This window comes from Budorcas taxicolor, chromosome 12 (genome assembly GCF_023091745.1).
Source record: "Budorcas taxicolor isolate Tak-1 chromosome 12, Takin1.1, whole genome shotgun sequence".
NCBI classification, from domain to species: domain Eukaryota; kingdom Metazoa; phylum Chordata; class Mammalia; order Artiodactyla; family Bovidae; genus Budorcas; species Budorcas taxicolor.
Genome location: NC_068921.1, coordinates 16,986,709 through 17,013,080, shown reverse-complemented (window position 1 = coordinate 17,013,080; position 26,372 = coordinate 16,986,709). Strand labels below are relative to the sequence as shown.

The following is a 26,372-nucleotide window of genomic DNA, read 5'->3' as shown; positions in this document are numbered from 1 at the left end:
ACTGGGAATTAGGACTTCAACTCATTTCCCAGCAACACGCTTTAACTCATAACCTTTAAACAGGGGCAGGGGGCAGCAGGGTTGGGGGGTGGGGGCCACGGGGGCAGGGAAGCAGAAGGTAATCTATGATCACTTGACCAGAGGCCCTGATCTGTTTTTCCCTTGAGCGTTATCTAATGTTAATTTTGTGATCACATACCTGAACCTAGGAGTCTCTGCTGACTTCTCTTATTAGCGAGGTATACCATAAAATCCCCGGACAGATCCTAGATAGAGCTGAAGTAGGGCCAGACCTGGAATAGTGATATTTTATTCTAATAGAGGTTCAGAAAAAAAAAAAGAAAGAAAGAAAAACCACCACTACTGGAAGTCCTAACAATAAAAGTCAACTCTAGCAGTGTCTGCCTCAAGCCAGTACAAGCCTGAAATAAGCTAAGTAGCTTATTTCTATTTTGCTTCTAAATAGTTCCCCAAGTTCTATTATGTGCTTTCTTGTAAGCTAACAAAAAAGTCTAACTAAATTCTAACAAAATCTAATAAGCAATCCTAACAAAAGGGAACACTAAAGGTATGACTCACAGCCACCAAGAAACACCTAAGCCATTTGTAACACCACCTCGTCTAGGATTCTCTTATTCTCAGCACATTGATCCTCCTGTAACACATTATGTTACTGTTTCTGTCCTCTTCACACCACAGGAGTTCAAGTTCAGCTAACATCTGTGGGCATCTCCTGAAAGATGACACTGTGGGGGAGGGAGGGTCTTTCCACTTCATCTCATTAAATCCTCACAACAACTCTGAAGGACAAACTTGTTAGGTAAGAATCAAATCCCAGGGCTTCCCTGGGGGCTCAGTGGTAAAGAATCCACCTGCCAGTGCAGGAGACATGGGTTCCATCTGGCCAGGAAGATCCCACAGACTTCAGGGCAGGTAAGCCCGTGCACCCCAACTACTGAAGCTCATGTGCCCTGGAGCCTGAGCTCTGCGACAAGAGAAGCCGCCGCAATGAGAAGTCGACACACTGCAACTAGCGAGCAGCCCCCTCTCACCTTTGCTGCAACTAGAGAAATGCCCAGGCAGCAGTGAAGACTCAGCACAGCCAAAATAAATTAAAAAAAAAAAAGAGAATCAAATCTAAGGCTTGGCACTGTGTCCGGAGTCCTGAGATACCACCACCACCCACCCACCCCCTAATCTGATAGGAAAATGCACGTGGTGCTGATGACCACAACCCGTCTAGCTTAGTCTCTCAGGCTGGCTCCCCTTTATTCTTCCAGATGTAAAAGTAAAGAAGAGCCTCAGGGAACTGTTACAAAAGGCAGACCCTATGGAACTGGAGACTATCTCTTCCCAGCCTAGCAGAAGAAGGTTATTAATGACTCTGAGGACTAGCATAAAAGCTACAGCAAACCTCTAGGAAAACAGGTTATCAGGTCCACGCATGGGAGACACGTGATCTAGAGAGGAAAGCAGTGAGAGCCACAGACGGGGTGGAGGGCCCCCTTAGGGTACTCCCCACCACCCTTGGCAGAGGCTGCTTCCCTGGTGACCAGGCAAAGCAAAGAAACCGCAACCTCCGCTGGCACCTTCTCCAGCCAGTGGGCTTGTTCAGGCCAGCCAGGGCTGGGGCTGCAGAGCTTGGCCTCCACAGCACATGAGAATCACCTGTGGGGTTTTAAAATCTTCTGTCCCGGGCCTCACCTAGGGCTCAAAGTCAGACGGTGGGCTCGGCCCAGGTGTTAGTATCTTAAAGCTCTGAGATGTTTTTAACGTGCCGCAAGGTCGAGAACATTGAACGAGAGCATGGGGGAAGCAGGGGAGCTGTCAGTTGGTCCCTGAGCTCTCTCTCCTCCTGCTCCTCCCAGCCCGAGGGCCAGGGGAGGGCTACATCAGCAGCCCACGCAGGTGCTCATAGAGCCATCCGGGCAGGTTATGGACAAACAGGAACTTTGGGCACACATTTCAATGCTAGAGATTGTCTGCACTAAAGTCCTTCTTCCTTCCCAACCAAAATCACCAGGAGGCATATGGGCTAGGGCGTGAGCTGTGTAACCCCTTCTCCTGGTGTCTCCATAAGCTGCGGCACAAACTTAAACAAAAGATACTTCGGCCTGTGAGAAGCAATTCAATAAAGGGAATGCATCCCCCAACCTTTACTCAATAATTCAGAGGTAACACAGCGTACAAAGGAACAGCAGCAACCACGAAGATGGATATGGGCAAAAAAAAAAAAAAGGCGGTAACATAAGAATCCTCAAGAACTTAATTAAAAAAATTAATTAAAAAGTCTTACACTGTTATGAGAAAATAATAAGACAACTAGTTAAAAACATATGTAACGTGTTCATATTGGGATAATTTGACATAGTTAATAGCACAACTTAAGATACTAGTTTTCCCCTAAATTAAACCCACACTTTCAATTCAAAGATCAAAAGGACTGGAGGAACTTGACAAAGTTGTTGTCACTGTTTATGAGAGAACAAAATCCATCACATCCATGGCTTGTCTGAGGAAGAGGAAGGACCAAGAACGGAAGGCACTGCTTCCCAAGCCCAGCCTCCCGCCTATTTATTTCCCCCCACCCCCCACATGACCACAGCTGTGAATGGCACTTTCATAGCATAAATAAAGGTGAAAAGCAATGCCGCTTTTCATATTCTGGAATAGTTTGCTTCCTCACAGGAGAGTTTAAAAATTAACACAGGAACCTAGATGAGCATCAAAACTCATGAAGTGTTGAAGGATTCATCAGGTGAATCCCACTTCAAACGCACAAAAGCAATGCCATTGAAACAGTGAGGGCAGGGAGGGCTGTGCGCAAGCCACGGCTGTGCCCATGACCTGGAGAGCTCTGCGGCACCCCCCCTCCCCCCCCCCCCCCCCCCGCCCGCCGACCATCTCCCCGAATGTGCCGAGTACAGCAATACCCAAGTGTCTGAGCAGGAACCACTCCAAGCAATGTGTATCCTTTGCTGGGGCTGCAGTAACAATTGTCACAACTGAGCAACAGTTTGGTCAGATTTTTTAAGAAACGCATGAATGTATTACTTCCAGTTTCAGGTAGAAGTCTAAAATAGGCCTTACCGGACGGAGTTAAGGCATCAGCAGGGCCACATTCCTTCAGGCAGCTCAGGGACAAAGTATCACCTCGCCCCTTTCAGCTTCTAGAGGCCAATGGCTGCCTTCTTCAAAGACCTGGTCGCTCTGATCTGACCCTCCCCCTCTCTCTTCCACTTTAAAGTCTCCTGTGATTACAGTGAGGCCACCTGAATGAACCGGGATTCTCGCCCTGGCTGAAGGTCAGCTGACTGGCATCCTTAATGCTCACCTGCAATCTTAACTCCCTTTCGCTGTGAAACAACGTATTCAGGTTCCAGAAGTTAGATGTGAGTATTTCAGGGCATCATTATTCTGTCCCCCACAAAATGTTTCCGTGCAAAACTTTAGTGGGCTGGAACTAGTTAAACCATGTCTCTGATACTGTCACAAAGTTTAGAAAAGCAGTGAGCATATAATCAAGAAGTTCACAGTTTACTTGGCCGTATCCACCACTACTCAACATGCCCAAAAGGGTGTAAAGGGAGGGTCTCTCTCCCCCTTAGTCTAAAACCATCCTACCCTTAAAAACTAAGTGGAAAAGTGAAAATGAAAGTCATTCAGTCTTGTTCGACTCTTTACTACCCCATGGACTATCCGTGGAATTCTCCAGGCCAGAATACTAGAATGAGTAGCCTTTCCGCTCTCCAAGGGATCTTCCTGACTCAGGAATCAAACCGGGGTCTCCTGCATCACAGGCAGATTCTTTACCAACTGAGCTATCAGGGAAGCCCAAACCTAAGAGGACAACTGAGGAATTTTTCAGAAGTCCCTGTTTCCAAGGTATAGAAGTTATCTATATGAGAGTGTTCTTCTGGTCTGAGTTATTCTAAGAGTTTCAATTTTAACAAATAACTGGCAAATTAACTTCTTGGACCATAAAGACAGCTTAATGCCAAAGAACTGATGCTTTCAAACTGTGGTGTGGACTCTTGAGAATCCCTTGGACAGCAAGGAGATCAAACCAGTCAATCCTAAAGGAAATCAACCCCCAAATATTCACTAGAAGGACTGATGCTGAAGCTGAAGCTCCAATACTTTGGTTACCTGATGCAAAGAGCTGATTCATTGGAAAAGACCCTGATGCTGGGAACGATTGAAGGCAGGAGAAGGGGGCGACAGAGGATGAGATGGTTGGATGGCATCTTCAACACAATGGACATGAGATTGAGCAAACTTTGGGAGATAGTGAAGGATAGGGAATGAAGAAGGCAATGGCACCCCACTCCAGTACTCTTGCCTGGAAAATCCCACTGACAGAGGAAGCTGGTGGGCTGCAGTCCATGGGCTCGTGAAGAGTCAGACACAACTGAGCGACTTCACTTTCACTTCTCACTTTCATGCATTGGAGAAGGAAGTGGCAAGCCACTCCAGTGTTCTTGCCTGGAGAATCCCAGGGACGGGGGAGCCTGGTGGGCTGCCATCTCTGGGGTTGCACAGAGTCGGACACGACTGAAGCAACTTAGCAGCAGCAGAAGGATACAGAAGCCTGGCATGTTGTAGTCCATGGGGTTGCAAAGAGTTGGACACAACTTAGCGATTGAACAACAACATAACTTGGTAGAAGTTAGAATAAATGAAATCTTACTGAGTAGCAATTTTATTATCACTCACTGAAAATACAGTCTGGGAGAAATCAAAACCCAAAGTTCTTCATCTCAGGCTTCCTTAAACCGGATGGGAAGTTTAGAGGTCTTGGCCAACCAGTGCGTGCGTGCATGCTCAGTCACTTCAGTCATATCTAACTCTTTGTGACGCTGTGGACCATAGCCCACCAGGCTACTCTGTCCTTGGGATTTCCCAGGCAAGAATACTGAAGTGGATTGTCATTTCCTCGTCCAGGGGATCTTCTCTGATGAGTTTTTGATAAAAGAGTGGGAAGCTACCAAGTTCTACAAACCTAGCAGTTCAAGGAGAGAGTGGCTAAGACAGGAGGGAGATACAGAAGGGTAGCTTAAGTTAGAAAAGGGGGCCACTGGTTGGTGACTTTCCATGTCCCCCTCCTCCAGGGACAGTGTCAGAACAAGAGTTTACCTATCTGTGTGGCTATTGCATTGATCTGTGTCCAAGGGGAGTGTGTCTGCCACCCATGCTGAGAAAGACCCTGCTTGATCACAGGACTTAAGAACCAAATTAAAATGTGTTTGAGCCTTCTGGTAGAAACAATGTCAGTTTATCAGTACAGGGACAATGACCCCAAGAACATGGCAAGATGAGAAACCTATAAGAGATGTAAGTAAAGAAGAATCCACTTAAAAGCACTTTAATTTTTTTTTTTTTTCCACTAACAGGAGATGCAGTTTATTTACACCAGCAGCTATGGGGGCAGGGCGAATACACAATGCAAAAAGAAAAAAAACTTTTTAAAGCTCCAAACCAATGCCAAGCTAATTGAATAATGAAAAATTGGTCTGGCATACAGATGTTTTGTTTGGCTTGCACAATGTGTTTTTTTCTTAATTGAACCTGATTGTCCTTAGACACTGTTCAGCTTACCAGGCACTACTCTGCCATCCTCTTATACTCCAACACAGAACTCAGTTATATGACTACACCAGTGCCCTACGCATTCAAGTTCACACCTATTAGTATGTAATTTCCAGACTGATCTATGTATTAAATATTTGAGCATGTGCTGACTGCAGGGATGACAAAAGAGGACAATCGCAGGAAGAAGAGGAAAGTAGCAAAAGGCCGAGAATTCCAGCACTGTCTGTCATCTTTGAAAAAGGCATTTCCCTGCCCCTAGCCCAGTGATAACAGCTGCAAATCGTAGCATAGCTAGGTCTGGTGAGATGGGTATCTGGCATAGTCATAGCTGGCCATGTCTTCCAACAAACCTTTCTGTATTTGGAGACATTCCCAAGACGCAGAACTCAAATTCCCAGCCTTCCTTGCTGGTCAGACATTGGCTCATGGCCGAGGTTCCTCCAAAGAGCAGCATTTGTCAAAACTGTGATATGGAAAAGAGCAAAGTAAAAAAAAAAACAGAATGTCTTTGCCAGCATGGAGGTAGCTGAGGTGTCAGGTTCCCAGTGGCAGCAGAATTGAGTCCCTGGTAGAGACGTGACATTGATGAAGCAGGAAGCTCTGATACTCAGTGGACAAGGAAAATAGAAGTTTCCTCATCATACCAGGCAGGTCTGCAATGAAACTTTGGTGGTTTCAGCCACAGCAGAGATTTTCACATAGAATGAAGGACTCTGCACATTAAGAAAGGCTGTTGAAGATTTTTCTCTGTTACTTCTGTCTGCTAGACAGAATAAGACTTAACAAGTTAAGACCTAATATTTACTATACCAACAGTAGAGAAATTCTCATTTATAGTCCTCATGAGAATTCTTTAATAGGGATACTATTAAACAATCCCCCATTTTATGGGAGAAAAAGCTCAGATGGATTAAGTGGTTTGCTTAAGGTCACAGGGGATCCAAACTTGAGTTTTCTGAGTTGAAGCTGGTGGCTTTTTCTTCTCCATCAGTGGTCTTCAGTGTGGATTCCAGGGATGTCTGGGACACTTTCAGGAAGTCTAGCAAGCTAATACTATTATTATCACCAACATCATCATCGTCATCAACATTGTTATCACCATATCCAAAGGAAATGAGATCACTGTCCTGAAGAGATGTCTATACCACCTCCCCAACGTTGTTTGCAGCGTTATTCACAATAGCCAAGATATGGAAACACCTAAGGGTCCACTGATGAATGGATAAGAAAATGCGGTGTGTATAGATAAAGAGGGAATATTGCTCAGCCATTAAAAAGGATGAAATCCTGCCTTCTGTGACAACATGGATGGACCTTGAAGGCATTATGCTAAGTGAATGTCTGGCAGAGAAAGACAAATACTGTATGATCCCACTTGTATGTAGAATCTTAAAAATTGAACTTTTACAAACAGATCAGAATGATGGTTGCCAGGGACTGAGGGTTGGGGGAAATGAGAATTCAAACTTCCAGTTATAAGATGAATAAGTTCTGGGGATCTAAGGTACAGCATGGTGACTGTAGCTAACAATACCATATTGTATATTTGAAAGTTACTAAGAGCACAGCGCTTTAGTGTTCTCACTGTACCAACAACAGAATGGTAATTTTATGAGATAAAGGATATGTTAACCAACCTTATTGTGGTAAACATTTTGCAAAGTGTATGTGTATCAAACCATCATATTATATACCTTAAACTTACACAGTGGTATATGTCATATATCTTGATAAAGTTGGGGGAAATAAGCTGTCATTTTCTCTTTTCCCTTTCATTGTTTTATGAGGGTGCAGTGGAATTTTCCAGAGGATACGTGGCATGTGATGTAACAGGCTGAAGAAGAAGCATGTGTGAGAATCCAGCTGTCGTCCATTAAGTCAGGCATAAAAGAAATTTCCAAAACTGCAAAACAGAGCCATTCTTCTCACTGTTTCATTCTGGAAAACATAATTATTTTTCATAAAAATGTTATTTATGTTAATACATAATGGGTTATTAGTTTTGTTTTTAAATGGATTGGTAAATTATTATTGTAAGTGTTCTCAGCTTTCTTTTCTAACACAACAAGTATTTATAGATATAACCCACAGAAACAAAACTCTTTGGAGTCCCTGATAATTCTTCAATGTGTGAAAGAGTCTTGAGACCGAAATACTTGCGAACTGCCATCCTGCATTGTTGTTGTTAAGTAGCAAAGTGGTGTCTGACTCTTTTGTGACCCCATGGGCTATAGCCCACCAGACTCCTCTGTCCATGGGATTTTCCAGGCAAGAATATTGGAGGGGGTTGCCATTTCCTTCTCCGGGGAATCTTCCCGACCCAGGGATCAAACCTGCATTTCCTGCGTTGGCAGGCGGATTCTTTACCACTGATCTACCTGGGAAGCCCGCCATCCTGCATTATACCTGCCTTAAAAAAATATCAAGATTTACCTTAACTGCATTTTAACAATTTGATGCCAGGGCTAAACCTAGATTTTCTGCTTATCCTCTGTATGCTCTTCCTCCCTAGTCTTGATTTGGATTGATGAGTTCGTGAATGACAGGCAAAAGTCTTGAATTGTAGTGATTATAGACGTAAGCACCTTCTTCCTGTCAGCTCCTAAAGTACCTAATTCTCTGTGTGTTCAATTAATATTTGATCACTGGATGAATGACTAAAATAGGTTGCTATCACAGAGAGAGGAACTGCTTCTTGCCGCTGACAGGCACGTGCCCTTGCTCCTGAGTTCACAGTTGCATGCCAAACACAACTGAACTCAGCCCTGGCCAGTGCTCCCTGGCAGGTGTACTACAGCCCTGTGTGTTCAGCAATAGGATACCTGCCCCTCTACCTTTGGATTTGACCCCTGTGCAGAGTCTGTTCACCCACGAAACCCAGCTTAACCACATAGTCTCCTACACAACTCTTTCCCAGAGACACTAACGCACAATGACCCTCACATTCTGACATTGCGGACGAGTGTTCATCCACATCACCTGCTTTGCCTCTTGGTCTCATTCCATCCTACACTGCTATTTTCTTATTTATTTATTTAATTTTATTTTTTTAACTTTTTATTTTAATTGGATTATAGCCAAATTAACCTCAAGTATTCTTGCCTGGAAAATTCCACGGACAGAGGAGCCTGGCAGGCTACGGTTCATGGAGCTGTAGAGTCGGACACAGCTGAGTGCATACACATAGCCAAATAACAATATTGTGATAGTTTCAAGTGGATAGCAAAGGAACTCTGTCATACAGATACATGTATCCATTCTCACCCAAACGCCCCTCCCATCCAGGCTGCCACATAACATTGAGTGGAGTTCAGTGTGCTATACTGTAGGACTTTGTGGGTTATCTGTTTTAAATATTGCACTGCTGTCTTTCTAAAGGCTTCCCGGATAGCTCAGTTGGCAAAGAATCCGCCTGCAATGCAGGAGACCCCAGTTCGATTCCTGGGTCAGGAAGATCCACTGGAGAAAGGATTGGTCACCCACCCCAGTATTCTTGGGCTTCCCCTGTGGCTCAGTTGGTAAAGAATCCACCTGCAATGCTGGAGACCTGGGTTTGATCCCTGGGTTGGGAAGATCCCCTGGAGAAGGGAAAGGTTTCCCCCATCCAGGCTGCCACATAACACTGAGTAGAGCTCCATGTGCTATACAGTAGGACTTTGTGGGTTATCCATTTTAAATACTGCACTGCTGTCTTTCTAAATCACCTGTGTCTATTTTGTTTTCCCCGCAAGATCTTAGGCTTCACAAAGGTTCTCAAAGGTCTTCTGTGGTATACTCAGAGTATAATGAGTCAAGCTTGGCATACTCAAGCATAATGTCAAGGACATTATAATAACTGCTATCTTAAAAGTTTATAAGATAATTCAGACACAGGGCCTTGTTTTCTCACCAAGGCCCTATAGGTAAGTTAGGGAAGGCCTCTTTTTCTTATCTCCACCTTGCAGAGAGAGGAGTCACAATTAAGCAGTCTGAGGTCACCCAGCTAGTGACTGACAGTCGCGATGCAAACCTGTGTCTTGTGATGCCTTGTTCTGTGTTTTCCGCATCGTCTTGTGCTCTAGTTTCCTCATATGTACCTGTGTAATTTACCTGAAGGAGAACTTTGATAAAAACAACAGCCCTAGATCTAGGTAATGAATCAGAACAGACAGGAAGAAACCCAGGTCTCCTGATTCTTCCTCGGACACTGCATTTCACAGCTTCTTTTCCCTGTGATCATAGCTGTTCAGATGGTCAGCTCATGTGCTGGTTAATCCTCTATGTAGTTTTCTCAGAAGGTATACAAGTTAATGACCCCATAATTATCTGATTTCCCTCTCTCTGCCCTAGGTGGCTAACTGGTAAGCTCATTTATTGTGTTTCTCTGGCAAAAATGAAGGATAACATTATGAAATAATCCAGTAAATTCAAGTTATGTCTATAAGAATTATTATTATAATTTACCTTTGTAATTCCTCATCTTTTCTCCTCTTTCCACTCATTCATTCAATCAGCCCCACAAGCATTTGCCCAGACCCAAGGATGAGCAGCGCTGCATTAGCTGCTGGAGGAACCTGCAATAAGTAAAATAAGCGATGTCACATAACCGATTATCATAATGAGATTATCATCTCATGGTTGAAATGGCAATTCTAGAGAAAAATTCTAAGGCATTAGAAGGGTGGGTGAGCTCAATATAAATGATTTATGGAGGTGATGAAGGTCTATAGCGATGCAGGAGATGCAGAGACCTGGGTCTGGTCCCTGGGATGGGAAGATCCCCTGGAGGAGGGCACAGCAGCCCACTCCAGTGTTCTTGCCTGGAGAATCCCATGGACAGAGTAGCCTGGTGGGTTACAGTCCATGGGATAGCAAAGATTCAGACACAGCTGAAGCAACTGAGCACGCACACTCACATAAAGGTCTATAAAGGAAAAAGGCTCTTATTTTAGAGAAAAACAATTAGGGGAAGGCTTCATACCAGGGGTGTCTTAAGTGATGTCCTGAGATATGTCTTAAAAGAAATGTGGACTATGGTCTGGGAACATGATCTCCGTCTATAGCCCCCAGGTCACCCCCAAATCATCACACAGTCAAAGTGAAAACAAATGTAGCCACAAGACAAGTTGCCTTGCTCCACACACCCACCCAGCTGCCACCCCAGGTCCTTGCCACAGAGAAATTCTGGAGCCCCCCAGGAGTTGGCAGAGCATTTCAGGGGAGAGAGTGGCATTGGAACTGATCTGGGGCAAAATGGAGAAGTGAGACTGTACCTTCCAGATTCTGCGTACAGAGCATCTTCCTTCCCCTGAGGTGTTCAAGGCTTTTACGAACAAACCAACGTGCTTTAGATACCACATTCCTCTCTGTCCTGCATCCCCAGATATTCTCAGTATTTCTCTCCTACAATGTGCTTCTTTCCAAGGCCTGTGCCCTCAGGAGTCTCTCCTGCTATGCACTTCTGTGTTTCCACAAGTTGAGCTTGGATTAATAGGTAACCCTCCGAGGTGCTGCAGGTACACAGAATGGGACCCTTGCTCCAGCAGCAGGACACTGCCATGCCCCAAGTACACCACTGGCAGAAGACACAGCTGGGAGCAGGCAGATCCACCAGCTGAAGAGTCAGTTCAGTTCAGTTCAGTTCATTGCAGTCACTCAGTCGTGTCTGACTCTTTGCGACCCCACGAATCACAGCACACCAGGCCTCCCTGTCCATCACCAACTCCCGGAGTTCACCCAAACTCATGTGCATCGAGTGGGTGATGCCATCCAGCCATCTCATCCTCTGTCATCCCCTTCTCCTCCTGCCCCCAATCCCTCCCAGCATCAGAGTCTTTTCCAATGAGTCAACTCTTCACGTGAGGTGGCCAAAGTATTGGAGTTTCAGCTTCAGCATCATTCCTTCCAATGAACACCCAGGATTGGTCTCCTTTAGAATGGACTGGTTGGATCTCTTTGCAGTCCAAGGACTTGCAAGAGTCTTCTCCAGCACCAGAGTTCAAAAGCATTAATTCTCCAGTGCTCAGCTTTCTTCACAGTCCAACTCTCACATCCATACATGACCGCTGGAAAAACCATAGCCTTGACTAGATGGACCTTTGTTGGCAAAGTAATATCTCTGCTTTTTAATATGCTATCTAGGTTGGTAATAACTTTTCTTCCAAGGAGTAAGCATCTTTTAATTTCATGGCTGCAATCACCATCTGCAGTGATTTTGGAGCCCCAAAAAATAAAGTCTGACACTGTTTCCACTGTTTCCCCATCTATTTCCCATCAAGTGATGGGACCAGATGCCATGATCTTAGTTTTCTGAATGTTGAGCTTTAAGCCAACTTTTTGACTCTCCTCTTTCACTTCCATCAAGAGGTTGTTTAGTTCCTCTTCAGTTTCTGCCATAAGGGTGGTGTCATCTGCATATCTGAGGTTATTGATATTTCTCCCAGCAATCTTGATTCTAGCTTGTGTTTCTTCCAGCCCAGCGTTTCTCATGATGTTCTCTGCATATAAGTTAAATAAGCACGGTGACAATATACAGCCTTGACGTACTCCTTTTCCTATTTGGAACCAGTCTGTTGTTCCATGTCCAGTTCTAACTGTTGCTTCCTGACCTGCATACAGGTTTCTCAAGAGGCTGGTCAGGCGGTCTGGTATTCCTCTCTCTTTCAGAATTTTCCACAGTTTATTGTGATCCACACAGTCAAAGGCTTTGGCATAGTCAATAAAGTAGAAATAGATGTTTTTCTGGAACTCTCTTGCTTTTTCAAGCCTCATATGTATATCCTCCTGAACAGTTCAAGATATGACATAAAGAAGACAGAGAACACCACATGGCTGTGTCAGAATCGAGAAAGGTAAATAATGACATTAAGACCAGATCACAGAGATCTTATAGCGTGGACTCAAGCATTAGGGACACTGTTTCTGCACACGCCTTCCAAGCCCAGAGGCCCTGAAATGAGCTGTCACATGTGAAATTCATTCTTCAGGCTTTCAGAAGGAATCACCCCAAAACTCTATCCCTTTTTAAACACATGGAAGAAAAGATATAATTCTTCGAAGATGTATGTTGGGCAGAGATGAAATTTTGTAAATAAACCTTGGCTCTTGAGCACATGGCTAAACATATGGTCTAGAAAAGGACATTTTTCCGTTAATGGATAGTGTGATGTCCACTTATTATCAATACAGATGACAAGTTGAATGAAAGAATTTGAAAAGTATCTCTGTTGTATTCCAACAAGAAAATGAGACTCTGATCATTTTTTTTTAATTCCATCATATCATTCAGATTCTATCTGGGCTTCATGACATATGGTCAGGTGATGAAGGTGGTGGATAGACACGGATCCGCCTGGAATGAGGCACCTGGATGGACTTCCAGGTGTCCTGTCCATGGCTGAAAACACACCTTCAACAAGTCAGAATGCAGTCTCTCAACCTTTCAGTGCAAGATGGTCACGTTAAAAGCACAACTTCACTGAGGGTGAGGGTGGGGGGTAAATCAAGAGTTTGGGATTCACATATATACACTACTATATATACACTATTATATAGAACAGATAATCAATAAGGACCCACTGTACAGCACAGGGACCCTACTCCATATTCTGCAATAACCTACACAGGAAGAGAATCTGAAAATGAATGGATATATGCATATGTAGAACTAAAGCCCTTTAGCTGTATACTTAGTTACTATGTTGTGGCTGTTTAGTTGCCCAGTTGTGTCTGACTCTTTGCAACCAGATGAACTGTAGCCCACCAGGCTCCTCTGTCCATGGGATTTCTTCCCAGGTAAGAATACTGCAGTGGGTTGCCATTTCCAGCTCCAGGGGATCTTCCCAACCCAGGGATCAAACCCGAGTCTCTTGCATTGGCAGGAAGATACTTGACCACTGAACCACCTGGGAAGCCCTGAATCAACTGTACACCAACATAAAATAAAAATTAAATTTAAAAAAGCACAACTTCTGGGCTACAAACACAACAGAAAAGGAATGAGGGTCAGAAGAGCAGGAGGTCACCTTTCTAGGAAGCAAGGACGGGGAACCAAGGGCACCAGCTTGGGCGGTGAGTGCACAGCTGCATGGACCACAGGCAGACTTGGAGCATTCCTTCCAAGAATCGTATATGGACTGGGGCAGAATACAAGCTTGAAAGGCTTTTCGGACATTTAGTCATAATAGTTAAAGAATTGCAACAAAGATTTGGGGCTTCACATAATAACCTCACTCAACACTTTTCTCCCCCAATTAACTACTACTCTCCATCAATTCTCTACGTTGCCTTGCTGTTTGCAGCAGGAAGTTGGCCTGAGTCGGTTGGAAAATTAATAGATTTATTTAATGAAGGCAAAGGGCAGAATTGTTAAATTTTACTTGATTTGGTTTTATTTCACAATCCACACTTTTTACTGCACTTTTAATCCTATACATCATGGGTTCTTGACACCGGTTGTAGATTAAGATCAGCTGTGTTCTTCTGTTTTAATAATAATATCCCGGCAGGACCTGAGCATTAGTATTGTTCAAAGTGCTAACGTCAGAACTTCTGGGAATGGAGCCCAGGCGATAAAATTTTCGAAAGCTCCCAGGGTAATATTAATATGCACGCAAGGTTGAGAATAACTGCAATATAAAAAAGAAACTAGGTGTTGATTATAAGGATGTCAGTTTTAAAATGTCTGGCCTCAAAGATAATGTCTCACTAGAGAAAGTTTCAACTTTGAGAGTAAAGAATGAAAAAGAAAGCATCAAGTTACAGAGGATCATTGGGGATTGTGTGTGTGTGTATTCTGTAGGTAGGGCACTGATATAATTCAGGGGTTATTAACAGCCTTGGGAGCAAGAACGTTTCTGATAATCTGATGAAGGCTCTATCTTCTCTAAAACAATGTACATATACATAAATTTTGCAAATTTTAGGGCTATCACGGTGTTCCTACAACCAATGCTAAGGACCTCTGATAAAGTCACAGACTGTTATAACTACCATAAAAGGAACAAATAAGCAGGTAAAAAAAAATCAACCATAAGAACTGAAAAACCCAAGACGGGTCTTGATTTTGCCCCTAAATTGCTGTGTGATTCTAAACAAATGACCTAAGCTTGCTAAACCTGTTTTTCTATAAAGTGAAATGTTTGTCTGCCTATAGGGCAGTGTGGATAACATTTTTACAATTTTGTAAAAATAAAATCAATTCAGAGTAAATGAATAACTGTAAAACTACTTTGAAAAGCTACAGTTTATTAATAGAGATATGCAGGGGGCTTCCCTGCTGGCTCAGGACTTCCCTGGTGACTCAGACGGTAAAGCGTCTGTCTACAATGCAGGAGACCTGGGTTCAATCCCTGGGTCGGGAAGATCCCCTGGCGAAGGAAATGGCAATCCACTCCACTACTATTGCCTAGAAAACCCCATGGACAGAGGAGCCTGGTAGGCTACAGTCCATGGGGTCGCAGAGTCGGACACGACTGAGCGACTTCACTTTCACTTTCTCTGGTGGCTCAATGGCAAGGAATCTGCCTGCCAGCACAGGAGGCATGGGTTCGATCCCTGACCTGTGAGGATCCTACGTGCTGTGGAGCAACTAAGCTCACGTGCCCCAGCCATTGAACCTGTGCTCTAGAGCCCAGGAGCCACAGTTACTGAGTCCACGTGCTGCAACTACGGAAGCCCGGGAGCCTCAGAGCCTGCGCTCCACCGATGGCAAGAGAAGCGACCGCAATGCACTCGCGTACTGCGACTAGAGAGCAGCCCCTGCACGTGGCAACTAGAGAAAGCCCAAGCAGCAGTTAAGACCAAGCACAGCCAAAAATAAATAAATAAATAAGATTATTTAGGGAAAAACTGAGAAATTCAGAATTTATCTAAGAAGAAACATACAATTTCCCGGGTAACTGACATGCATATCTGGCTTTCCCTGTTATGTACATCTGCCTCGTTAGCAGACCACCGATTTATAAGGAATTCAGCAACTCTTGGGCAGACTCAGAGCTATATTAGAAGCTCTGTACTAGAAGGATGGTAAGTCCCAGCCCCAGTTGGCCTATATATTCAACCTATCTCTCCCTACGGTATGATGAGTAGCAAGCAGTTACCATGCATGGTGCTTTCTCTCAAACTGCTAATAAATCCATTCCTATTACTTAAAAAAAAAAAAAAAAAAACCTCATGTATTAAAATGCAAAGGAAGAGTAGTAGTTTCAGGAGAAAGAAACCTATGAAGCAAAATTTGGTCTTTGAGGTCCTGGGGATTCCCACTGGCTCCCTATCAGAGAATCTCTGCTTGCTCTTTCACGCAGAAACACTGTCTCAGAAATACCTTCAGTCCCAAGATATTAAAGTGTAAAAATCTAGGACTGAGAATAAAGTTTGCTTTTCACAGTCAGTGCTGCAGAGTTAAGGCCATTCACCCTGACTGTGGTAAGATGTTAACCAGAGGGGCAAACCTTATATGCAAATTCTAAACAGGGTTACCCTAAAAGAAAGATCACCAACCGAAGCCTTCATGTTCCTGGGTGTCTAAGGTTCCTATTCACTTCATTGTCTTAGTCTTAATAAAAAGAAAGACGCAAAGTGCAAGGAGGATCTGATACTGATACTGAATTTTGTTTGCTGTTTTCCACTCCTCAGAAAAATATATTAAGATGCAGAGTAGCTCGCACTACTGTCTGTTTGTTCATAAAGGAAAATGCTTTATGTGCAGAAATTTCAAGTGAGAGGAGATCTCAGGTCTTCAAAAGCAGCTATTATCAAACAAAGCAACCAGAAAATTAAAGCACTGTAGATGGCTCCGACCACAGTCTCGGCTGTCTGCCAGCATCTCTGTCTCTCCTGGTAGGAGCGTTTTTGAATTGCTTATTGTGTCCACAAAGTCTCTCGGAGTGTTCTGCTTCTTTGAGGTAAAATTCCTCCCCCTCTTTTACAGACTATTACTTTAACTGTATAGTTAGTCTCTCCCTAAACCCCTGTTTACCATCTACTCTGAGTGAGGCACTGAAAAGAACGGTATATGAGAGCATTCAAGGTGTTTTTGTTACATTCAAAGAGGAATGGCCATTAAAGACCCAAGCACTTCATTCTGTCCCTCCTAACCAAGGTCCCCCAAGTCGAGGCCCTTCCTGTGCCTCTTGCCCCACCCACTTTACAGTAGCTCTTCACCCCAGACCTAATGGAGGACTCTCGGCTTCCATGATCATTCCTCTCCCTCCCTGACCACAAAAGTTGGGCCATTCTGGAAGGGTGTGTGTATGAGAGAGAGAGAGAGAGAGAAAATGTCTTCTCCCCAAACAAGGACACACATTTGAATTCCAAATGATTGAAAATGATTGATGAATTTGGTCTCTTAAGCAATCCTATATTCTGGTTAATTGAGAACTGCCACTTATATAAATTACCAGGTCACAAACAAATAGGGCAAGAGGCTCTCAAGGTGGTAACTTCCTCTGTATTAATCAGGAAAATGCACAGCCAAGAGTTGAATAACAAAATCATACACGTTTTTTGGATGGTTGGTATTTTGTTTCTGTGTATCATGACAAATCGTAATGGCTGTAATTCATCACATTAGAGAAGCAATCAACAGTTCTAGCTGGACAAAATTAAAATTGATTGAGCCCCTTCGTCACCCTGGCAGAAGATAATAATTACATCATTATTTATTAACTATAGAGCCAATAGCCAAAAGTCTTTTTAATTTCTTTTGATTTAAGATCTATTATACTTTAAAGTGGGCTTCCCTGGTAGCTCAGTTGGTAAAGAATCCACCTACAATGCAGAAGACCCTGGTTCGATTCCTGGGTCGGGAAGATCTGCTGGAAAAGGGATAGGTTACCCTCTCCAGTAGTCTTGGGCTTCCCTGGTGGCTCAGCTGGGAAAGAATCTGCCTGCAATGCTGGAGACCTGGGTTCAACCCCTGGGTTGGGGAGATCCCCTGGAGAAGGGAAAGGCTACCCACTCCAGTATTCTAGCCTGGAGAACTCCAGGACTGTATAGTCCAACAGGTCACAAAGAGTCGGACACTACTGAGCAGCTTTCACTTTTTCATACATTAATGTCCAGAATATACAAGCAAAGCAAAATATGACAAAATTAGGGAAAAATCAAGTGAATGTATTTAATCTGAATAATCCTGGGAAAAGGCTGCTCTTGTGTTTACATCCCATTGGCAGAACATCTGCTCTGCACTGAACACTGCCCTAGGTACCCTGCATCTTTGGTTCATTTTATCCTCACCACATCCATGGAAGCATGTTGGTTGCATCCATTCTAAGTAGTGAACAACCACACTAACAAAGGTCATGTAGATTAACACAGGAAACACCTTCTACAGTTAGTGCAAATACCTAGAAAAACAAAACACTCTTCTTAGAAACCACATCTCAACTTGCAGGGGAGCAATGGAGACACAGACATAGAGAACAGACTTGTGGGCACAGTGAGGGAAAGAGGGTGGCACGAACTGAGAGAGTAGCGTGGAAACACATACATTACCACGCGTAAAATAGGCTGCCAGTGGGATTTGCTGTATGACACAGAGAGCTCAAGCCGGTGCTGTAGCGATCTGGAGGGGTACGATGGGGTGGGAGGTGGGACGGAGGTTCAGGAGGGAGGGGACATATGTATACCTATGGCTGATATACGCTGATATATGGCAGAGACCAAGACAATATTGTAAAGCAGTTATCCTCCAATTAAAAATAAGTATTTTTTTCTAAAAAAGTCTGTTGAAGGATAAGCAAAACTGGTATGTATCCAAAATCTCAGAGGATGTTCCTGTTGGAACCACATTTCTTTCATCTCTTCTTGGCCCACAGCATGTTCCCAGAAGCAGGCCAGGTACAGAGAGGAATGAAGGAAATGAAGAGTCATCAAGCACACCGAGTGTCCTTAAGAGTAGTTCTGATGTCATTTATTTCCACCTTCCAAGAATCCTGGGATGGCCTTGCACAGACAAGTGACAGATACAGTCAGTTCAGCCTGTGACCATAATGGCCGGTGTCACTGAGGAAGATTTGCGTCCAGCATTACAATAACTCAAGCTGATGTACCCTCCTTGCAAGGATGGCCAGTGTGAGGTGACATGAGGTTAGGACAGTCCGATCCCTGTTTGGATGGAGATGAGCTCAACGGAAGTTTTCCGCGGATAGCAAGAGTCAAGCAAGCAGTAGCTCCTGGCATGGGAATGAAACTGTTGTTGGCTGGTTTGTGACCACTTTCAGTTCAGTTCAGTTCAGTCACTCAGTCATGTCTGACTCTTACTGACCCCATGAACCGCAGCACGCCAGCCCTCCCTGTCCATCATCAACTCCCAGAGTCCACCCAAACCCAGTTCCATTGAGTCGGTGATGCCATCCAACCAGCTCATCCTCTGTCATCCCCTTCTCCCCCTGCCCTCAATCTTTCCCAGCATCCAGGTCTTTTCAAATGAGTCAACACTTCACATCAGGTGGCCAAAGTATTGGAGTTTCAGCTTCAAAATCAGTCCTACCAATGAATATTCAGGACTGATCTCCTTTAGGATGGACTGGTTGGATCTCCTTGCAGTCCAAGGGACTCTCAAGAGTCTTCTCCAACACCACAGTTGAAAAGCATCAGTGCTTCGGCACTCAGCTTTCTTTATAGTCCAACTCTCACATCCATACATGGCCACTGGAAAAACCATAGCCTTGACTAGACGGACCTAGTTGGATTAGAGGCCAGCTGTTGCCTTTATTCCCTCTGCGCCTTCCTCTGCCTGAGCCTAACAACTCTAAAAGCTCCCCAAATTTGAGTGAAAAGGCAACTTGACCGTGGACTCAAATTCCCATATATTTGGCTCATCCTGTCCCCAAAATTCATATGTGTCAATAAGAAAAGCCTGTGGCTGCTAATTTGTTTGTAATCCACCCTTCTGAATGCTTTACTTACAAAATTATTATAAAAAATATATAATAACTTTTATGGGATGTTAGGAATGTGGATACCAACTCTGTATTTAATAATATTAGAGAGAAATATTTAAATTTCTATGTAGGAATGGGAATGGTATCATGATAATATCAGGATTTTTAAGAGTGCATGGCTTTTATAAACACACACTAAAATATTTACAGATTGAATGATAGGATGTCTTGGATTTGTTTCAAAATAACATGGGAGGGTTGCAGCAGGTGGGGATATGGGTGAAACAAGATTGGTCTCCAACTGATCATTGTTGAAACTGGGTGATAGGCTCATTGTGCTGGATTTTGTGTTGTGGTGTTTGTATATGTCAGAAGTTTTCCATAATAAAAATCTTTTTTTTTTTAAAAGAAAACAGGTTAAAGTTACTTTAAATTCACATTATAAAATCATATTTTTCAAAAATGATTAAAAATAGATGCAGTTTTATGATTTAACATTAAATGAGATTTAAAGCTATACATAAAATATTGCCTGCACATATATATATATATATATATATATATATATATATTTACATATGCGTGTAAATGGAAAACTAAAACTATGGAAAAGGCAAATTATGGGTGCCCCTGACTGGCGAGAATACATGTTATTATTCGTACCTTGTTACTTTTTTTTTCATTTTCCTAATTTTCTAGAAAGAAATACATTGTTTTTAATTTTATGAAGTTATTTGTATAACTCATGCTCATGATGCATAAAGTGAAAACCAGAGTTATAGAATTGTACATGAAGTAGAATCTGAGTTTGTTTTTAAATGTGTGTGCACAGTGTGTTTATGTGTATCTAAAATAAACATCATCAATTTGTTAACGATGATTATCTCTGAGTGGTGGCATCATTGGTCTTTTTTTTTTCTTGGTCTGTTTCTTCTTCAGTAAGTATCTTTGTCTCAGTCAATAAGTATAATGTTATAATCAGAAAAACATAGCATAAGAAAAATTAATTTATTGCTATTTCTTTATAAGTAAAGGATTGTCTATGTAGGACAATATAAATATAAGGAACTATATAATGTATACTTAATGAACAGATAAGTAAGTCCAAGGGAATTTTAATTCTCTTGAAAGTATATGTTAAGCTTTTAAACAACGCTGATATAAAATTGTTCTAACAGCCACCATTATGTGGTAATGCTCTTGTCTTCATATACTCACTTCCTTAATAATCGTGGCTCATTTTCCGTCCATCTCCAGGTATATCCATGCCAATACCAGTCTTTGGGCTCCAGGACGATTCCAAAGTCTTTAAGGAAGGGAGTTGCTTACTGGCGGATGAGAACTTTGTCCTGATTGGCTCTTTCGTGGCCTTTTTCATTCCCTTAACCATCATGGTGATCACCTACTTTCTCACCATCAAGTCGCTCCAGAAAGAAGCCACTTTGTGTGTGAGTGATCCTGGAACACGGACCAAATTAGCTTCTTTCAGCTTCCTGCCTCAGAGCTCCCTGTCTTCGGAAAAGCTCTTCCAGCGGTCCATCCACAGGGAGCCATGCTCCCACGGCCGGAGAACTATGCAGTCCATCAGCAACGAGCAGAAGGCTTGCAAGGTGCTGGGCATCGTCTTCTTCCTGTTTGTGGTGATGTGGTGCCCCTTCTTCATCACCAACATAATGGCTGTCATCTGCAAAGAGTCCTGCAACAGGGATGTCATCGAAGCCCTGCTCAACGTGTTCGTTTGGATCGGTTACCTCTCCTCAGCAGTCAACCCACTGGTGTATACACTGTTCAATAAGACCTATAGGTCGGCCTTTTCCAGGTATATTCAGTGTCAGTACAAGGAAAATAAAAAACCATTGCAGTTAATTTTAGTGAACACTATCCCGGCCTTGGCCTACAAGTCCAGTCAACTCCAAATGGGACCGAAAACGAATTCGAAGAAAGATGGCAAGACGACAGATAATGACTGCACTATGGTTGCTCTAGGAAAAGAGCATTCTGAAGATGCTCCTGCAGACAGTAGCAACACAGTGAACGAAAAGGTTAGCTGTGTCTGATGGGCTGGTTGCCTTAGCAACCGTGGAGGGCAACCCGGAGTCCGTTTTCCCTCTCTGGGAGGGGAAAAACACTGGGAGACTGGAGAAAATTAGGCCAGTCTAGTGGAACCAACAGTAATATCTATACGCCTCATTTTATTCTGTCAATGAAAAGCAGGGTTCAATGCCACAAAACGTGCACTTCAAAAATATTCTGACAGCATTTCAGCTGTGAGCTTTACGATATTATTTTTAACATTGTAAATGATGTGTCTTTAAAGTAATTAGCTTTTATTGTATAATTACAATGAGGCCATACATAAATCTAAATTATCTTCTATTTTCAAGTGGAAACCTCGCTGCTATGATGTCAACTGATGGCATGAGTTGGGTACCTTTTGCTGTAAATAAAAATAGCTCTAAACAGTGAAATATTGGTTACATATAATGGCCTCTTACATAAAGAAAAATTCTCTGTAAAACTTGCCATGATACATATTTTGAATGACGACAAAAAGACACTAAGGACAGTGTTATGAAATCTGTATTGCTATGATACTTAAAAGAAACACTTGACAACTTTTTCATTCCTGCTTTTTCATAGATGCCATTTTGAAATATTCACAGAGCTGCTGGCATTTGCTGCACTTCAAGTTAATTCTTCTCAGAAGTGAACAAGATTTTAAATGTTATTTAGTAACTATTGCTGCTTTCTCTTCTACTCCTTGGGCTTTATTCTGAATTTCCAATGTGGTCTTGTTTAGTGTTTGCTCTACTAGGTAAACCTATCAAAAGGATAATCAAACATTGCCAGATACATTTCTAGAAATTGCTTCTCTTAAACAGCACAGTAGAAGTGTTTGGTATCTTGCCCTTTAATGATTGCATTGCGCATGCACTCCTCTGAGCAGTAAAGCAGTATTGATGTAACTGTCAGGATTGAGGAACGAGCTCAGGTTGTTTGGCTACTGACTGCAGTAGGGTCTTGTTCAGTTGCCCAGTCATGTCCGACTCTGTGACTCCATGAACTGCAGCATGCCAGTCCATGGAGTCTCGGGACAGCTCTGTAAAATGCAGTGACCCTCCTGTTGGCATCCAATGCTTTCAGATCAATGTATGTTATTTACTAAAACTGCTCAGCTTTGGATTCACAATGGGTGATTGAGTGTACACTGCGTGTGAAAAAATGCCCTAGGTATAAAGTTAAAAAATAATTAAAACAAGATCTTTGCCTTTAAAGAAAAATAACCTAATTACAATGGTTCTTATCAAAAATAGTAATTAACAAGACATTTAGAGAACCAGTTCAATTTATTTCCTTCTCATCTGGCTCAGAAACAGGTTTGTTTCCACTCTGAGGATCATCTTGTCAGTTTCCTGACCATTTGCCCATGAATACCCACCAAATAAGGAGGGAAAAAATACCACTGAAGGTCAAAATCTGCAAATTAATTTAGGAATACGCACTTCAACCTTGACCCCAACTCTGACTACCAAATACTGAGCGAAATTTTTGTTCCACTTTCCTAAAAACAAGCTCATTTATTACTCACTGACGCTGGACTCTCTACCCCTAAAAAAGTGGTAATGTAATATTTTGTAGGAAGGTTTGCTAAAGAGACAGAGATGAACAGCAGTTAATTCACCTTGATGTTACATTACTCTAAGTTAAATTGTACTTTCTTATTGGAATAGATGTTAGATATGTTATTACCATACTGAAGCCTCTGTATGAGTCAAAAATAGCTTTCTGCTCTGTGACATTTGGAAAAAAACTATTTGAAACCTAAAGAATGTGGGAAATATCATTGTGTAATTTGGAAATGTATTTAGGGCTGTCCTATTAATAATTATGTCCTTTTAAGTACATTGAAAGGTGTCTTTTTCAAAGCTAGAATTTATGGTAAGCTGCTAATATCTAGGCTCCATTTGAACTGAACTATTTTAATGATTATACCATACTAACTGATACAAAGGTTAAAAAGTCTCTGCTCTAATGTATTTTGCCTTAGTTTATAACTCTGCCCATCTCATTATATAGTAAAGGCTACAGATTCTACACCCATATACTCTTATCTTGGTCAGAATGAACATAAATACTGCCTGATATGTCTTTTGACTACATATATATTACAAATGTGTCTGTTTTTCTCTCCATAATTATCTCTTCAAGTGTATATAGACAAACATGTATCTGTATACTTGTACAGACATGTTCCCATGCACTTTATTCAATATTTATATATTTATATGGAGGAAAGCAAGAGTCATTACTGAAAACATTTAGTATATACACATGTGTGCATGTTTGTATGATGTCAATTTAAATGTGAATTTCATGTTCTAACGTTTCTATGATCTTCCATTGCTGTCAAAGCAGATTAAAATGTAACAGAGGTGTCAGCTCTTTAAATAAACTGGAAGTTGACCTAATTTTGTGGGAAGACTAACAAAATTCTATGAGGGTGATGAAAGCAACGTTCCTTTTACATACTTGATTGAGCCTAAATAAAATGGTAATTTGGGGTTCTTTGTTAAGTCTGGGGACTTTCAGATTACTAAGTTTTGTGGGTGTTTTGGGTTTTTTTTTGGGGGGGGGGGGGGCCCATCACACAGCTTGCAGGATCTTAGCTCCCAGAACAGGAATTGGACCCACGCCCTTGGCAGCAAAAGCACAGGAATCCTAACCATTGGATGACCAGACAATTCCCACTAAGGCTTTTTAACATACCTCTTACTCCAGTGAAACAGTCCTTGACTTATTTATGGATCTGTGATTAAAAGACTCATTCCTAGTCAATATTAAAGTAGAGTGACCAATCTTATTTTACTGTAAGTTGAATGGTAAATTGTTCCACATTTAAAGAAAAGAATTAAGTGTCATAGTTAGAGAAATCTGTTTAAAACATGCTTAATCTACTTGGGCACAGCACCATCTCATGGTCATTTTTTAAAGTGCTACCATAGAAAAATTGAACTAAGTTATTGTAACTGCTTTTGCAAAGGGTGCTTTCTCCACTTGTGCATCAATGAAACATATTTATAAAGTGCTAAATTATTCTGTGCCATATGGAATACATAGAGTGAAGATTATTTTATGTTATGATTTTAATCAAGGCTAAATCGATTTTGAGAAAGAATAAATAATTGTAAATAAAGTATACTCAAAAATAAAGGCAGTTTTGTGAGTCTATCGCTGTGTCTGCTAAAGAGAGTTGCCTGAAACCTCCCAAGTGATCAGGCTGGGAGCTCCAGGTACTGTCCAGGTATTTTGAGAGTACAAAGCCATTGCTTCTGGAGCTCAGTCACAAGAGCTAGGACCCTCCCAGTTGAGTTAGATTTATGGCGACGGTCCAGTTTCTAGTTATCTGTAGCAGACAAACGCTCCATGTTTCATCACCATATCTGGTCCCACCTGTGGGTACACCTGCCTGTGAGTACACATATACAGGTGTACCCAAAGACATTCATCGGTACATACACACACACACACATTTTCATACAAGCTAGTTTCAAGAATTATTTAAAGTCGAGATGCAATATCATTGAATAAACAGCAAAGTTGCTCTGATTCATCATTTCACCTCTGAATATAGGTAAAAGGGAAGTAGGGATAACAAGGATCTTTTCCAGGTATTTCCAGCTCCATGTATTGAGAACCTGTCTTGTGTCAGGCAGTAAGTTGTTTGCTTTGCTTGCTTCACTTGATGGAATCATCACAAGCCTACAGGTATGTATTATTATTCTGTCTTTTTCACAGATGGAGAAACTGAGATTCAGAGAGGTTAGTAATATGCATTGAGGTCACACAGTTGGCAACAAAACTGATGAGTGCAAGCCTGGGTCATCTGACTCTGAAGCAGAAACTCTGTCCCTGCTCAATTTGGTGTAGGAGAAAGAACACTGGACTTAGAACCGAAAGATGCAAGTTCCCATCTTAGCTCTCTCTGCACTGATTATTTGAACCTGGACAGGTCATTCCCTGTGCCTTGATTTCATTGTCTCTAAAATGGAACTACTAGTACTTGTCTTGGCTAACTAACCCCATTGCTTAAATGAGGTCATGGCTATGGCTGTGCTTGATAACCTATGAAACACTATATAAATGTTGTAGATGTGTTGTTATTGAAAAGAAAAAAAAGCCTCTATACATTATTAGCCAACAGAGCAAATTCTAGACAAAACTAGGGGCTAAGCAACATTATTATTCAACAGCTTCTACTAGCCTTTCTCTGAATGCTTCTCATTTTTTGACAACTATTCGTTTCTATTTTGTTCTTACCACAGTGTAGAATTCCCTTCACTGGTTTTCTTCTATTTACATCAAAACTTATTTATGTTATGCACCATTCCCTCTAGTTTCTTCCCTTTTCTGGAGTGCTAGTAAATAATTCTAACAAGTAATTTGGGCTTCACAGGTGGCTTGGTGGTTAAGGAATCCACCTGCCAATGCAGGAGATGCGGGTTTGATCCCTGGGTCAGGAAGATCCCTTGGAGGAGAAAATGGCAACCCACTCCAGTTTTCTTGCCTGGGAAATCCCTTAGACAGAGGAGCCTGGCGGGCTACAGTCCATGGGGTTGCAAACAACAAATAAGCAACTCCAGCTGATAACTCACTGTCTCTCACAGATCCCTCCAGCTGCCCACCACGAGGAGAAACCAAAGGCAACAATTTTAAACCCCAGAGAGACGAGGCAGGAAGAAATCTGAGGGCAAGAAACATTCTCCCGGTATCACTCAAATGATCCACAGAAAAACAGGTGCCTTCAGACACTTCATAACTTATATAGTTTTATAACTTAACGCTGAGCTTTAATCCACAGTAACAACGATGATTTTGAAAGAAACATCTGTGACTTTAACGATGTCATTCTAAACT

At 42.3% G+C, this 26,372-nt stretch overlaps 1 protein-coding gene across 1 annotated transcript in view; it reads left to right on the top strand.

Moving 5' to 3' along the window:
* HTR2A (5-hydroxytryptamine receptor 2A) overlaps positions 1-21,514 on the top strand; it is a 60,779-nt gene extending 39,265 nt beyond the window's left edge. The window contains exon 3 of the mRNA XM_052650311.1: positions 20,715-21,514. Within this exon, the coding sequence (XP_052506271.1) occupies positions 20,715-21,514 (800 nt within the window). The remainder of the gene's footprint in view (positions 1-20,714) is intronic.
* Positions 21,515-26,372: the final 4,858 nt, after the last annotated feature.